General features: G+C 31.0%; 1 protein-coding gene across 1 annotated transcript; it reads right to left on the bottom strand.

Moving 5' to 3' along the window:
* Positions 1-13,592: 13,592 nt before the first annotated feature.
* LOC149486415 (ecdysone oxidase-like) lies at positions 13,593-17,452 on the bottom strand. The gene is made up of 4 exons (XM_089698007.1): positions 17,227-17,452; positions 15,793-15,911; positions 15,454-15,587; positions 13,593-15,366 (listed from the first exon to the last, which is right to left on the bottom strand). The coding sequence occupies exons 1-4, from the start codon at positions 17,232-17,234 to the stop codon at positions 13,780-13,782; spliced, it is 1,848 nt and encodes a 615-aa protein (XP_089554133.1). The 5' UTR covers positions 17,235-17,452; the 3' UTR covers positions 13,593-13,779.
* Between the last annotated feature and the right edge of the window lie 1,028 nt (positions 17,453-18,480).

Genomic DNA, 18,480 nt, shown 5'->3' with positions numbered 1-18,480 from the left:
GATTTGGGTGAATTATTAAAAGTACATACTTATATCGTTATAATTCAAATTTATAACCGCAGTCCTAATCATTAATATATATTACAAAAACTCTTCCACAGCCGCCGAAACAAAACCAAAATAATCTTAATTCAAACCGCATTGAGTTTAATGTACATTAAGAATTTTAAACCATGTTCCTGAAAGCAAATACACGACTCCGCCAGCTGTTTTGTTTTATATTTTTTTTATTTCGCGGTTTCATTTTTAATTACTTCCGACGTCACGACACTGGATCCGTGTCGGATCCGTTTGAATAAACAAAACAACATTTGCAGCACGTACTACGCCTAGGGAAATACGATTTTATAATGAGTCGGAACGACAATTTGCTGCGAGAAATGTAAGTATGTTGGAGATGTGGGAATCGATCGCTTTCATTAGATGGATGAACTGTGTTGTGGGTTGTTTGATATTTAATCGTTTTATTAGGTTGTTTGGTAGAAACCTGTTTTTGAACTGATCAGGTAATGATAACAATTTTCAGTAAGCATTTCTGAGATAAAAATATTATAGACTGTAATAAGGCTGATGTCCGAGTTACAATATTATGATTTTATTGTCGGTGTCTTTTATTAAATTTATGAATTTATAAAACGAAATACATAAAACATAACGTCTTAATTACCTTCCTTTAATTTGCGACCTGTTCAATCATTTACAAAGGGAATGTTTATAACGAGTGCTTAGACTTTAGAGTAACGTCAGCGTCTGAAAACCAATTAATAACTGTTAAATTTTAATTACTCTATTACGGGCAAAGTATAAAAGATTCACTCCTTTCCTTCAGATTTTCCCTGCCATTGTTCTAAAGAACAAAATGAAGCTATAAAAGAAAAATGAACCCTTACTAATTGCGTTTTACTCCAAATTATTGGAATAACGAAATTTTTCCAATGCTTTGTTTAATCAGTTAAGAGGAAAGGTTGGGAAATTAAGGAGGCTTCATTAATTTCTTCTTTTTCGCCTTGATGTAATTTACTGGCAAAATATATACCTAAAATTATTTATCGTTATTTAGTAACAATCTCAGTAATAAAATTCCTAAATGATTGCAAGTAAAAATATTCACGTGAAACAAATGCATAATTTTCAAAATATTTTTTCTTCTATTGAGTATTTATTTATTTATTTATTTATTTAAAAAAAAAGGATAGCCAACAATTGTTAACACTAATTATAGACATACAACGAAAATACAATTAAACATATCAAATGCAACAATTAATTACAGGCTAACACCACATGCTTTTAAAAAACGGTTATGATTTAAGAACAAAAAAATTACTAGTAGGTACCTAATTAATACTTAAAAGCATAGCTTCAATCTACGCTACAATAAATTCAATAGTAATCGTGATATTATTTCATTCAATTGCAGATATAGGTACATAATTTTACATACCTAAAGAATTTCATACTATCATTAAAACAAACCCTATTCTGATCCAAATCCAAGCTGTCCCAATTTAAAATCAACGTAAATAGATCTTTGAAACGATTAACGATATTTTAGCCGCCAATGAACACCCATTAAACTGTACCAAAACCAAACAACTTTTATAGGCAATACAAGTCAAAATTACATTTAGGCAATCAAAATTCACTTTAATAGATGCCCACAGCACTTTATGCCACACAAATTCAGTTTATGGGCCTGTAAATATCGACAGCCCTTGATAAAAATAAGTTAACGGCCATTCCATTGAGGTATTTAGTTATTATATTTGAACTTACTTCGCTAATATAATATCTTCCTGTGTGTATTGTAAATTTTTGATTGCTTCAGTAATCATACGTTTAGGTTATAGTCTAGACTAGGTTTATGATATAGCCTGCAATACATACAATATGCTATAGAGCTCGTATTAATAAGAGACAAGGCACATTTTTTACATTTTCTTAAATTAAATCTTTCCCCATGCACTCAAAGAAGATTTGATGAAGTTTTATAACAGAAGATACCTAATGTGACAATGTATAGGTTTTGTATCTAAATAAATATATTAAAAATAAATGTTATTATTAACTCGTATAACTTTGAATCTCGTTGGTATTTGCTGAGTACAGATAAATAAATAAGTTACAAAAATAACAAATGAACAATGAATCAACGAACTTTAACATTACGTAATCCAATTTATGTCAGTCGATTTATAAAAAAACAATTACCAATAGACACGGAAGCTTAACATAATACGGAGGAATAAAACTTGTTTATTGTTAACGAATCTAGGTCGCATGTGAAACGAAGCTATTTCCATGCTAGATTGAGTAAATCACAGAATTCAATTCATTATCCCATTACATAGAGCATTGGATCAAATAGATTTAAAATTTTACTCCAGATAAAAGTTTAGAAAATCTATGATAAACTCGGAGTTAGAAAAAGACAATTTACGAAATATACGCGATCCTTTTACCAAACATAAAAACTGCACAAAAAAATGTTGCGAAAGTCTGCAAAAAGTTTTCAAATCATTCTGTTTTTTAAATACAACTAAGTAAAGAAAGTAAAAATGCAACAATAAGTCCTAGATTTTCACGCCCTAAAATACTGTGAAATTGCATTGCACAGCTAAGTTTCCTTCCTCACTGCAACCGTGGGTAATTCACCTGAATAGCATCGGTGAATACAGAATACTTTTTGTTTTATTTTTATCTATATACTTAAATTTAGATGTCGATGAAAAAGTTCTAAAAATATCCATTATCAAATGTATCAAAATCAGTAAAACGATTTGAGTTATAGAATATAGATACAATTCAATCTTTTAATGCAGTTTGTGTTTTATTTATTTTTTTGTAAAATTTATAAGTATCATGTTAGTAGAAAGTAAGAAATTAACAAACAAATAAATTGGACGTAAGCATAATATTCTATGAAACATGATAATACAGATGTAAAAATTAACAAAAACATTACCTTCCTAAAGGTCCTCAACCTCTGCGTATTTAGAGACTCTACGTCATAAATAAACGAATTAATTCTAAATACATTCAAATAATCTTTCCACATAAAGCAAAAGCACTTAAACGATAGGAAAATATAAGAAAGCAGTGATAATTTATTTATCTAGGATCCAAAAACGTGCTCAAACACGACGTAACTGAGATTAGAAGAATCGTTTATTCCCGGAGCCAATGGACGGTAAAATATTCAATATAATATTTCGGTGTACTTCATATTGATAAATGTATTTATATTGTAAGTACATGGAATAAGTACTTTGAAGAGCAATAAACTGTTAAAATATGATGAATAAAATCGTATAATTATACTAGTTATTCAGCTCTCGTCAGAATTGTTGAATGAACACGTTTTTTAATTGCAACGTTGTTTTTATTGCTAGTAGCTTTTTTAACCAGTATCAAAAAACCTTTCTGTTAACTATAATATGAAATAACTGTAATATGTATACCTTTATAAACTGCGGAAAATAGAAACTGGAAAAAATACGCAGGAAAAACGTATTTAAGTTTTTTATAAAAAAATTATGATTCGAAAATTTCAGCAAAGAATTAAAGTGAAAATTCAAACATTTAAAGATATCTTGTTTTCGTTGTTCATTTGTAGTTATTTATATGTTCGGGACAGCAAACATTAGAAACAATATTATATTGATTTAATAAGCTCCTTACTAATTCTCTTTGTATATTCCAGACATTTGTAATTAGCTAAGTAACGGAACGCAAGTCGCAAAACCCAATATCACGGACCGGATTTTAATATTCAAAAATTTTAGATTACATTAATGTTCCCAGAAAATAATTAATCATTGCCAGCTCAACTTTCCATTCAAAAATTGTTTGAATGAAGTAACTTTTTCATAAAATGCTAATATTAGAACGTACATCGTTACAGAGTAAACAGAGAAACAATTTTCCTCGTTCGAATATTCTGAGGTCGAAAAAATCTCATGTAATGGTTAATTCTTCGCTTTCCGCTCGCTTATTATTTCCTAAAGAGTTTCAATTTTTTGCAAGAAGGGTGATTTCAATCGGGATTTATTTGAGATAAGAGCGGTTTTAACGAAACAATATAAGATACAAATCAAACATGCTATAACGAACTCTTTCAACCGAAAAATAAATATCATAAAAGGCGTTACAAACATAAATGTTTAAGGGAACTTGACATCTTTTAGTTACCATTGTAAATTTAAACGGTACTACACTCTCAGGTATTGTTTAATAAATGTACGATAAAAACTAAAAATTTAGATACTCGTGTTACAAACAAACAGAATTCGTTGTAAATATATTCCTATTTTTTAAAACAAATTCCGATTTCCACTCAAACTACACGGAGTTGAGAGTCCTAAACTGAATGTGAAATACAATATTTTAAAAAATCTTCACAACGCTACAAATGCAGTCCGTTAGATTACATCTAAGGTAAAAATGTAATGTAACGTGAATTTTATTGATTTCGATATATGTATACGAAATAGTTCTCCCAACAGCTGAGGCGTTTACTAAACCCTCAAAGTTTATAAAATCAGATATTTTGTACCAAATTTTCCAGAACCCTAAAAAAAGTGAAGTATCCCCAAGTGGAGTAAGGGGAAGATGCATTGTGCATAGGTATATCTGTTTCACTGATCGTTTTTTTTCCTTCGTCTCCACCGGGAATCGAACCCAGGACTCTTTCCAGGCTCACGCGTCAACCACTGTACCAAGGAGGCGGTCATGCTGATCTAGGCTGTGATGCCTAGAATACTCTAGGCGTCTATAAATCCACCCAAAATTGTTTTTTCCGTAGTTTTTAATTCACTGTCCGTAGATTTTAACTCCAACCGAGTTAAAATCTACGCACAGTGAATGTTCAGCTTTAAGTTATTAATATTCAAATCATGGCCCCGCATCGACTAAGCGTGATGACAGGCGGATCAAATCCTCCATTCATCAGAGTTGGTTGTTACAAATGTCATCTCATCAAACATTGTACCATGATAGCAAGTGTATAGGAACGTTGTTATCATGATAGCAAGTGTATAGGAACGTTGTTATCATGATAGCAAGTGTATAGGAACGTTGTTTTCATGTAATTGTAATTTCATAATTATTAGGGAGCTTATCAGTTTCAACTGTAAATAAAAATTATAAAAAGCTAGAAGGGTAGTTAATATGTGTAACTTGCATGCGCGATGTAAATATAAATAGGTAATAATGTCATCTTTTCATATTCTTTTTTCGGACATTCCCATCACTATCTATTGCTCTAATTTTAGTATTATCTTATTTTAAAATCATTATATTGGGTACATGGAATAACAAATTATTAACAGCTTATCTAGAATCTGCCTATTTATTTATTCTAATATCTTGCAAAGATCTTGCAATTATTATTTACGAATTACATTGACATGAATATTTTTGCGTCTATTACTGTTTTATAAGTACATAGAACAGGTAATTCAAGAAACCAATATAAGACAGCAAACATTTATTCCCCGGTATCAAACTACATAAACCTCAGACTATTTTTTTCGTTTTTATAGTCACCTACCTATTTGTCTATGATGAAGTTCGGTTTTATAGTTATTTTACGATTGTTTGTCAGAAAACTTGGTCGACTTATATTTTATTGGATTATACCCGTTGACTATCGTATTATTTTTATTAAAGGTATGAATGATCACCTATTATATTTGCAAACAATTGTTATTCTGAATCAAAAAACAATATTATTAATTACCCGGATGACACGGCGCGCGAAACCTCGGGCGAAAGCCGAAAAGTTGGTTGTATCATAAATCTGAGCAATTTTGCAAAGAAGCTGTTTAAAAAACTAACACAAACACTTTCACATTTATACATATAATTTCAGCCCGCAGGCTTTTACTCGCACGATATCTGATTTAAGAGCCTGTATGTCATTTCCATAATCTGTCCGCATATCAATTTTCATGTAAATTCTTAAAGGATTTTGCGTTAATAATGTATCTTCACATCCATGCCAAACTTTTGGAAGCATATTAGCGAGCTAAAATTAGTGCGGAAGCAAGTAACCCTTAAATAGTTCAAAGATCTGATTAAAACTAAACATCTAAACCCGGGGAATTTATTGTTACAGCGTAATTAAGTTTTTAACGTCAATACTTAGATTCAACTAACCGGCAAAGTGGTTTAAACTTGAGATAAACTTTAAGCCTGACCGCGGCAATCGTGGCACATAATAGTAAAAGTTGGTGGGTGGCTTAGTTCTTGATTTAATAGTAACGCTGTGAGATATGGAGCCAACTAAATGTGGTTTAAACTGGTGACTGAAGTCATCTTCTATGTGGACATTGCCATAGGGAGGTGACATTACACCTCCCTATCAACAGAAACTTTTAAGGAGAAAAAAGCGTACAAGAATTTGTACTCATTTTAGCAAATGTAATTTGTCATCAATGATTGTAAGATACGACTTAATATTATCTTTTTCCCTAGGAGATGTCTACTATTTATAATTTTTTATATCACTAGAGTTCCGCCCGGCTTCGCCCGTGGTACATGTTGACGTTTTCGATTAGGACCATATTCGTACTTCAAGAAATATTCAAAAAATATTTTTGTGTCCTTTTGTGAACAAAAAATGTGAGTTATATTGTAAATATAACAATTTATTGTATTTCCAAGAATCATGGGTAAACATACATATATCCACAGCATATATCCTATTTCATTCATTTCAATGCCAAAAACATTGTTAGTTTTTTATTCAATTTCCCATATTCCCAAGATTACGGTACTTGCTCAGTTGTAGTATTTTTTTTTTATTACGTAGTGAACACATTCATAAATCATGTAAGAAATTATCCTAATGAATAATTCATATTCTACACAATTCTACAATACCATATAATGTAATATACACATTATTACATAAAGTTCGAAACTGCGTAGGTGTCAAATTTCAGAGGCATAGTTTAAGCTTATGCTGTACTTAGATTAAACAAAAACCCAAACCCACACAGAATATCAAACTTTAACAAAGCTAGATTGTATTATAATACTTACGGTTGGTTAAAATCAACAGCTTACAAAAACAGCTGTAACCGTTGTTTCATAATAGGATTATCTCAAAATTTCAAGATAATATTATTTGTATAAAATGTTTTTATATTTATTTTAAAGAGCAATGCTACTGTATCTTATTTACACCATAATAGCCACGCGTCCAGTTTTCGCCCGGGTTGACCCAGAAAAAAAAATGTACCTCTCTGTTGGCAAAATAATTTTCAAAATCGACTTAGGGGTAAGTATCGAAGCTTTCGTAGTACAAATCCATACTAATATTATAAATGTGAAAGTAACTCTGTCTGTCTGTCTGTTACGCAATCACGCCTATAAACTACTCGACCAATTGTCATGAAATGTATGGAAATATTTTGATACCCGAGAAAGGACATAGGCTACTTTTTAACCCGGGAAAATTACGCAATCCCGGAATTCCCACGGGAACGGGAACTATGCGGGTTTTTCTTTGACTGCGCGGGCGAAGCCTCGGGCGGAAACCTAGTATATTATATTTGCACCCTGATTTTGAAAACGCATTCGTTCCTCAATAGTAGAATTACGACTTATTTATTTATTAAGCCTTGAATGCACTTGGAACAGAGAGAAAAGGATATAAACACTTAATTTAAAGATAGATTAAACTAAGTACTACTGGCGGTCTTATCGCTTTAGAGCGATTATTTTCAGTAACACACACAGCTTTTTTTAATTCAATCTCGTTTCACATGTATTTATTTGTGCTAACCATTTATAATTACCGTATGTAGTGCAGTAGGCTGACCGCGGGCTGAACGGGGAGCCTATTAAGATAACAGCGGATCCTTTTGCGATACTACGTACACGTAATAACCTCCTCCTAAGTGATTGTGGTCGTGTATTTAACCAGATTATTTTATGGTTTTATAAGTTTTAATTGATGTGCTTTAAATAAAATATTTTTGCTTATTTTTATATGTATTTTAAAATTATAATGTCAAGTCAATACATACTAGCTGCGCTATGCTAATGGCTATCAAACACCGAAAGAATTTTTCAAATTGGGCCAGTTCTTGAGATTAGCGCGTTCAAACAAACAAACTCTTCAGCTTTATAATAATAGTATAGATAGAGATAACAACTTATCAAACTTGTGGCGCTCAATTAATCATTTATTGTATTCGTATTTATATATTACTAGGTTTCCGCCCGTGGCTTCGCCCGCGCAGTCAAAAAAAAACCCGCATAGTTCCCGTTCCCGAGGGATTTCCGGGATTGTGTCATTTTCCCGGGATAAAAAGTAACCTATGTCCTTTCTCGGGTATCAAAATATCTCCATACCAAACATGCAAATTGGTTCAGTAGTTTAGGCGTGATTGAGTAACAGACAGACAGACAGAGTTACTTTCGCATTTATAATATTAATATGGATTACATTCATATAAATATAATATGACTTAATTAGGTAGAACAGTATCTATACAGATAAATCTTTAGATAATATAATCGTTACCTTAACTTTGGTACCGGTAGGTATACTTAATCATTCAGAAAAAGATCAAACTAACATAAGTCCTAAAAATAAAACAAGCTAATGCTGATTAATGCCAAAGAAGCCCACATACCCTAATTATATCCTAATACACATTCTAGTCTCGACTAAATACCTTTTGGATCATGTTGCAGCCATTTAAGGGAACTAGGTTTTATTGAAATGGCGTAAAAGGACATGTTAAATAATTATGTCAGTACATTGTAGTATTGCCATGAAACAAATTGTGTTTTGTTGCTTTTTATTTCTTCCATTTACTTAAGGAACAAAACAAAACCTTGTACATAAAATTGAAAAATGAGTTTATCAATGGTAAATTGCTATTGGTAATAACTTGTAATGTGTTTTAGTATACCAATGATTACCAGCAGAGTTAATTTAAAATCATTCACTCAATATCTATAAATTCTCTTTTATTGATACTATATTCAAATCCACATGAATAATACTCAAAATAAGACATTTTGTATAAAGTCAAATACGAAATATTACCTTTACATTCCATTATTAATTAATATTTAATTCGAAACGGTCTCCGTGCAAAGTTGAGTGTAATAATTGTTGGGTTATTTTTAAATGTTTCTTTTTATAGCTTTTACTTTATAAGAACGTTGAAATGTCGTTGTTGAAAGAAAAAAAAATAGTACTTTAATAAATAGATACATTTAATAACTCAGGCCCCGGAATCACAGACAAAATAGAAAATCTATTGTGTCGTGACTCGTGGACCGATCGGGCCGTTCGGGGCTCAATGGGTTAAAAAGTAAGTAGAGCAAAAGAATTACAAAAAGTTATTATGCTTCGATTCACATAGCCCGATACAGATAACACCAAATTTATAGCACATGTTGTTTCAGACCGCGCCATGCGTCGTGGTGCATGCACACTCGTGACCCTGTTGCGTAGTTGAGAAGCAAACATACATTAAAAGGATTCAAGGATAAAATATTTATGAATCTAAAATAATTAGGTAATTATACTTATTTGGTTTCTTACACTTTCTAAAGCGTTCCACAACAGCAGATCACTACTTAGTATAAAACAAAGTCGCTTTCCCTGTCCCTATGTCCCTTTGTAAATTTTAAATCTTTGAAACTACGCAACGGATTTTGATGCGGTTTTTTTTAATAGATAGAGTGATTCAAGAGGAAGGTTTATTCAAGAGGAAGGATATGTATAATAACACCCATTAAATAGTGGAGAAGTACTGTTATTTTTGAGGTTTCTAATGTGATGTCGTAAAAAATTACATTTTTTCCGCTTACCTACATTGCAAACGCAGGCTGAACCCTACGAGTTTTATCAAAATAATGTACTGCATTATGTATTGTACACATTGAAAAGGTCTACAGAAAAGTCCGCGATGGTAGTATAGTTTATTATAAAAACTTTAAGATTTATTTTTAAATTCATTATAATAAACGAGCATTTTATTCGTAGACATCGTATTTTATTATAATATGAAGATAGATTATTTTTATTTGCCTTAAAAATGAACTTTAAAATTAGATATTATATTATTTTGCATATTTTAATGTAATTTATCGCCTCCAGGGTTCATTGTGTAGGGGTTTTCCATAAAATAAAAACATCCTTATGAATAATATTTTAATTAATGTTATCATTGCATGTTATTAAAAACAAGTGGAACAAAAAATGAACGATTTTCAAGTTAATTAATAAATATAAGATGATGTGTAATACTATAATATTATGTATAAGAAATTTGGTTTTCCAATTTTTATATATTTATTACGCAGCATGGCGTTACAACCTTGTTATACCCTCATAGGAGACCCGTGTCCCAGCAGTGGGAACGTATATGGGCTGATGATGATGATGATGGCGTTAACTATTTGTTATTAATCAATTTTGTCTAATACCTCTTAGTATTTCGGGATACCTCGTACGTCCAATTTCCAGACGATTTCTATGAAAACTTTCGTCGATATTCCATTTGTAAAACAGATACGAAACGTGGGCGTAAATTAAAGACAAACAAGTTAAATTCACATCCCACGATACGTTTCGTGGTCCTTCAAATAACATTGGGTTTATATTGCATTGCGAACTGCGAATTACGGTCAATTGTGGAGTTTAAGATATCTAATGTAAACCCGTTTATAATAATCTCTTTGTTTCGGTATAGCTGATTATTTTTTAATTCGTAATAAAAAAAATATTTAGTGTACACTTGCATGCACACCTAAGATGCACACAATATACACTTTCATGTATATACTTATTACTTACAGAAGATTTTCGCATGTAAAAAAATATCTCTAGATATAAATAAATAGTAGGTAGGTAGAACGAGTAGGTAATTGCTAAATTAACTGTTATACTTCTTTGGAATGTAACCTTCAGTTACAAGTTCTGGTTTATTAATCTACATTAAAAAATGTTCCCATTTATTAGTGCACTATAATATTATTGCTTCCTTTTTTTTCGTCACTAACTTTGTTTAAGTGAATAGTAATCATAGTTTATGTGCTCAAAAGATAAGTGAGCTTTTCTTATAAATTTCTCCTATAATATTTTAAAAGAAGGGAATCCTTAAAAAGCTTATATTAATTATTCAAATATACGATGAAAAACAAATATTTTTCCACACTATTATTTCTGCAGTTTGTTATTTTGGTAATAAAATACCAATTAAAAGAGGGTAGTGAGTAGGGCAGTGAGATTTTTTAAAGATAATTTTTGTATGCAATTTAATGAAATGCTTCGCAATGAAAGTTTGTTACACTATCATATAATTTGATAAATTCATTTAAACAGTAACCAAAAACAATTAACTAAAATTTGAACAGACACTAGAAGAATTCAATAAAATAAAATTACGTGAAGAAGAACGAAAAATAAATATAATTTAATGATAAATAACACTTTTTATTTAAGTAAATGATAATAAAGATAAAAATCTAAATTTAAAATCATCAATCCTACCCATAGGTTGCCTGGTAGAAATCGCTTAGTAGCGATAAGGCCGCCTTTTTAGCTTTATAATCATATTGTCTGTTTCTTTTTTTACGTGTATTTACATGGTGCTGAATAAAGTGTATTTATTTATTTATTTATTTATCATGATGGAACACGACTCGTAAATTTACAAAAGTTATAACATACCTATGTCCTATTATATTTAAACAAACTTAATACCTATGTGGTAAAGTAAACTCAAGATTCACAACGTTATTTCTGTATTTCGCGCGCAAAATTACAAAAAAAAAATACTAAATATAATGTTGCAACGCTATCGTAATGACTTTTTCAACAGATAATAAAGAATATTCATTCATTACTTCACACAATGCACGGTCAACATATATTACTATGTAACAGGGAACTCTGAAGTAGCCATTACAGACTCTATTATAGTTCAGGAATTGTTTTATTACACTGAATTCGGATCTTTATTGCCATAGTAAAAGTTATACAACTTTGTATGATAATAGATTTAGGTAGTTGACATTTTATTTATATTTTCCAGAGTAAATAAGTATATCAAAAAAACTTTCAGGCTGTATTTGTACAAAAATTGCAATTAATGGGATAAAATAAAACGAAAAATTTATTTTTAAAAGCTAATTTTAATTTAACAAAGATAATCCAACCAATTTATTAGAATAACAATTTTAGCACATTATTTCAGCGCAGTGATGATGGATGTACGACAGTAGATAAGTAGAGATTTTAGATTGATTACATTTTATAAAATTTAATGAAATTCTAACTAATCTATTCTAATATTATAAATCTGAAGAGTTTGTTTGTTTGAACTTATCCGATTTGAAAAATTATTTCGATGTTAGATAGCCCATGTATCGAGGAAGGCTATATATAGGCTTTATATCATCTCGCTATGACCAACAGGAGCGGAGCACAGCTAGTAACGCATAAAATAAAAGGATTTCCACATTTGTTCATAATTTTTACAGATCGTAAACTTTGTTATACATTCTTCTTGACCTTTTTTCTCAGAAAACGGCATTAAATTAACCGGAACTAGAGAGCGATCATATTTTTTCAGTCTAACCATTTTACTTAATACAATTGAATCGAACTATTCCAACGGTTGTAGGACACGATAAAATGGAGCGGGACCAAGTCTTAATTTAAAAGTTTTCATTCAAGTTACACTTTGAAGGCATCGTCATTAAGGCTAACGAGGGATTCACTCTATAATAAAATGTATGTTTTATGGAATATTATTGACGTTCAAATTTATCATCACGCATGAAATAAATTCATACACATTAATTTTTTGGTGGTAAATGTACCTATTTTCTTTTAATCATTAAAATAAGACTGATTTATTTATTTCAAGACATATTTTCAAATAACAGAATCATGACTCTTAAATCTATACTCTTATTATAATTATTATATGTTTGTTTGTTTGAACGCGCTAATGTCAGGAACTACTGGTCCGATTTGAAAAATTCTTTCAGTATAAAGCCCATTTATCGAGGAAGGCTATAATAGCCTTTATATCATTAGGATCCTTTTCATTTTATTATGAATCTGAGAATTAATAAAGAATTTGCCGTCACAATATGTATGCTCAGCGTAAACTTGGGTCTAATAACTTCCTTGTTAATTTTTAAATGTCTCTTTTATTTTTCTTTAATTATTGTATGGGCTTGGTTTCTTTTCATTCTTTAAATATTTAACTTTTATTATAAGAATATAATAAAAATGTTAAATTAATATGAACATAATAAAACCATTCATTGTATGATTAGAATCTATTAAGTAAATACGCTATGTACAAATACATTCTTAAATTATTCTTAGTTTATCACAACTCTGTTTAATTAATAAAACTAATGAAAATCCCATGAATAATAAAAAGCAGGTCAATAGAAATCGATTTGTGCAAATATCATTCGATACAGGGAGTTATAATAAAATAGACTGTGTTAATTATTAATAATATTTTATTCGACCCTAATTTTGCTTGAACTGCGCCGTTTTTTCGGCTGCAATAAATTCTTATAGTCTAATCGTTAACAATATTTTGAAATATATTTTTACATTGTAATTTGCCTTGAAATAAAAATCTTATAAATTTTAAAAAGAAAGTATGTATGTTGAAATACGTTAACTGAACTTGGCTGAAACTGGCTTATAGATATACAATACACACATAGCCTTCTATTTATACTGACAACGTCTGTCACCACGGCTTATTCAATAATTCACCATCGAATGATATCTTTATGATAGTCTGCTTTAATCATATCTGCTCCCATTTCTCCAATCATAATGGTTGGACCATTTGTATTACCACTGGTTAGACTGGGCATCACACTAGCATCTATAACACGCAAACCACGCACACCATGCACTCTCAGGTAATTATCAACAACTGAATCAGAGGGATCTGGTCCCATCTTTGCAGTCCCCACGGGATGGTACAAAGTTAACAACATACTATTCGCGTAGCATTTCCAATACGGATCACTTTGAAATTCAAATTCCTCACACTCTGGCAAGTTTATTTTGTGTACGAACGCGTTTATCGATCGGAAGTATTGCGAATTAATAATCTTTGTTAACATGTGAATACTATCTGCCATAGCTTGCAAATCTCGCGGATCATTAAAATAATTTGCATCTATAATAGGATCATAGTTGGGGTGACTCGTGTTGAGATAAATTGATCCCTTCGAATATGGATGTAACAAGTGCACCGTAAATAAGTACATTGCCTTTTTTGAATTAAATTCTATTATTGATCGCTGTACGGATAGACTGTATGACATGAAGCGCTTATTTGCATTTTGCGATGTATTTTTAAAAAGCAACACAAAATGGCTCTGAAATTCAGGCATGGACATATTATCATACCGAGAAAAGAATGCTGTTATATCAGAAAAACTGACTTGACCCAAATAACCGGAGCCATCCACAAGATATCTTATTTCTTCATAACGTCTTTGTGCTTCGTCTATTGTTCCAGGTTCATCCCCATAAATAAAAATAGGAACCATATTGTGGTCTTGTAAATTTTGTCCAACTGGTAGATCTTTTCTGCACAGAATCCCTTTTGACGTTAAATGTTTCTGAGGGCCTATTCCAGATAGCATTAGCAACTTTGGAGTATTTATCGCACCTGTACTGACAATTACTTCTTTTGAGGCTAAATACGTCGTAATTTTTCCATTTATTTCTACTTCTACGCCGTATGCTACTGAACTATCATTTATCAATATCCTATTTACTAGTGCATTTGTGATAATTTTCAAGTTTTCCCTGCCTCTAACAGGTTTTAAATAAGTTTCGTAAGTGCTTTGTCTGCGGCCGCTAGAGACAGTTGCAGTGTATATTCCGGCATATCCCTTACCCTCAACATCTCCCACTGTATTTATATCATTAACTTTACGTACTCCTAACTCATCAAATGCGTTCAGTACACAGTTTGTATATTTCCGATAGGTGCTATTATAATTATCTATTATAAGTGGTCCGTGGTGGCCGTAGATTTCATTCGATAAATGATCATTTATTAGTCTTTTCGATTGTAAACTTTCCGCTTTCCTAAAGTATTTCGTAACATTGTTCCAACTCCAACTAGGATTCCCAGCTTCTACCCATTTTTGATAATCATCTGGTCTTCCTCTTATGTAGATCATTCCATTTATTGAACTGCAACCACCAAGCATTTTCCCTCGAGGCCAGGGTATTTTTCTTTTTGAACCGCCACATTCAGACGGAGCAATGTGCTCGGTATAATAGTTCCAATCATATTTTGTTTCCAGTAAGGTTACGTCCAGATTTGGTATCTATAAAACATTAAAAAAAATAAGTATTAAGTTGATGTCTCTATGTGGTAGACATGAAGGCATTGATCGAATGCAAAAAAAACTTACACTTGATTCAATAGGTGGCGCAGGTCCGGCCTCGAGGAGTAGAATTTTCCAATGTTTGACTTCACTCAATCGATTTGCTACTACGCTCCCAGCTGAACCCCCACCCACTATTATGAAGTCAAACATGAGATCATCTGGAATTAAAAATAACTCTATATTATTATTTATTATGTTATTCAGGAATAACACCTTTTAAAATGACTGGTTTTTTATCATACGTGGTCTTAACTCTTATTTTTTAGCTCTGGAGAGTTTGAAGATCCTTCAAGATAAACATTATCTAACAAAAATATAAAGGAAAATAAATTTCTGAAATAAAATATAAATTAGAAAGCTTACTGTCCACGACATCGGATCTAAACTCAGGATACGAAAGGCATTGCGAAGCTGCGAAAAAGTTAAACGCGGTAGCAAATATTTGCGGCGCAGCACCGGTCGTTGCAGTTACGTCATGTGTACTGGAAAATTAAACAAAAATAAAATCAATAATTCATAAAGCATTAAATCAAACAGCTTGGTAAAGATGTGCACCACAAATTTTAAACATCGTGGCCCTAAAATCTATAGAACAGTATGCCCTTGTAAAGTTTGCCTTTAATGAGAAGATATTTTCATCATCATTGTAAGTAATAATCAACAATACTAATAAATCAAACTGTTTGATACAAATTTCGAAACATCGTGCGTTGAAAGTCCACAAAATATTATCTCCTATTAAAGATTCATATACAGGGTACCATGTATGCAAAACTATAACCGCCTTTGAGCTTAGTATACCAACAGTGGGACACCATGTATATCATTCATTCATATCATTCATATTCATATTATCATCAGATAATACTAAGTAAAGGGAATATATAAGAGGGGATGCTGATGCATCAGCATCAAACACCACCTCAATTACCATCATTTTCACAATAATAATTATTATCAGTTACATTGTTTTCTGTACGTTCTATGATTCTGCCTCTTACAGAGGCAGAATCTTAGAACTTAACTCTTAACTTAACTTAACTCTTCTCTCTTCTTACCAACCATGACGATCAAAAGTAGGTTAGTACATGAGGGGATGCTGAGATTCTCGCGATGTTTTCCTTAATAGATTGAATTTTAGTGATGTGAACTATGCTTAATTTTTGCATGCTCGAGTAAATTCAAAAAATTATGTTGACTTTTTTTGTGATAAATTAAATAACCTTGTCTATATGTATGTCCTCAATTAGGATTAATGATAATAATTACTTCGAAGAGTCGTTTGTCGTTTGTCGGAAAAGGCCTGTCAGAAATTTCAATAAATTTTGAATTAGAATTACAATGAAATAAATAGTGAACAACTATACATATATAACGTTTATATATTATAATGTTTTGGACATCCAAATAATATGCAATAGCTAAATAACCAATATTTTTAATATGATAATACTTTGGTAAACTTAGATACCAAGCATTATAAACATGAAAAAAAATTTAGTATTTGCTCCTATCCTAAAAATTATAATATGAAAGTAAAAAGTTAGTGTAAGAATCTTTGCATGTATTTTTGTCAGTCTTTCACGCGAAAACCACTGGACGTATTGTGATGATACTTAGCAGTGATGTAGCTCATGAATCAGAAAAACACATAAGCTATAGAAATATTTGCTTTCGAGCGCGATTTTCAATCTAATGAAAAATGGTAAAAAAATAACCCCAAATCATACAAATCTAGATGAACATTAAAATGAAAAAGATTATTTTACATTCATGACATTAAACATAAAAACTCACCATTGCATCTTGCTTCCTTTCAATAATATCAACACAAACAACCTTTAACTATAAGCATTATATAAATAAAACAACAGAGTATCAAAAGACAAACACGCTATAAAAATAAATAAAAACTTCAGAATAATAAAAGAAAAACACGCTATAAAACACAACTAAGACGGAATAACGCAAATCGCATGTGTAGCGCAAAGGAAACCACAAATTAGACTATTATGTACTCTGACTTTCAATAAACTGACCTCTAATATAATGAGCCGATAGATGTTAATGAATCTGATATAATCGCACGAAAAATATAAATGCATTTTATTCGTATAATGTTATTATAATATAAAGTAACACCAAGCCAAGGATAATAAATCTTTTCTTCTTTTTATGCATAAAAATATTATATTGTTAATTTTCTGTTTTTTTATTTAAATTTAATAACGTAATTCTCAAAAGTGTATGTATGTTTGTATTGAGATTCCAAGATTCTAAAACGGGTGACCGATAAAGATAAATATAGAAATGGATAACATTAGTTTTCTGAATAAAATATGGGGTAATATTTGTAGCTAAGACTAATATCAAACAGGCTGTAATGGGAGACACACACACAGGATTCTCAATAAAAAGTACAGTCGTACAATTAAATTTATCATCAATAAACGAGAGACAACTCCTTATCATAATAATAGTATATATTTAATGATAAATATAAGATAAATAAAAGTATTATTTAAAAATTTTATTCGTTTTTTATTTGATACGAAAAAGGGAAAACATGTTTTCTTAATTTAAAATATCTATGAAGCTATACCAAATTATTCAAGGAATTAACGTGGGTATTTCCTTCCTTGGACTAGGTAATTTTAATATTATAAAAACAACATTATTTGTTCATTATCCGGCACATTTGACGAAAGCAAAAAGTATCTTACTACCTGTATTAGATTTTGTACCGCCTCCTTGGTACTGTAGTTGACGCGTGAGCGTAGCACCGAGGGGTCCTGGGTTCGATTCCCGGTGGAGTCGAAGAAAAAAAAATGTCTCGGTCTGGCAGGACACAGAAGGCTGATCACCTACTTGTCCCTAAAGAGAAGCGATCAGTGAAAAAGATGTATAATGCATCTGTCCCTTACCCCACTACGGTACATGGGACTTCACACTAGATTTTGTAGAGCCAAACGGTGCATTAAGATCAAAAAATCGAATGCTCATTCTAACTCCACTATGTCAAATTATTTTTAAAGAGTAAACAGGCGTAGA

The sequence above is a fragment of the Colias philodice genome, chromosome 8 (assembly GCF_061535455.1).
Source record: "Colias philodice isolate Cphi_HAF_F1 chromosome 8, ilColPhil1 Martin Lab GWU primary, whole genome shotgun sequence".
In the NCBI taxonomy this organism is placed as follows: domain Eukaryota; kingdom Metazoa; phylum Arthropoda; class Insecta; order Lepidoptera; family Pieridae; genus Colias; species Colias philodice.
This window is presented reverse-complemented; position numbering and strand designations above follow the sequence as displayed.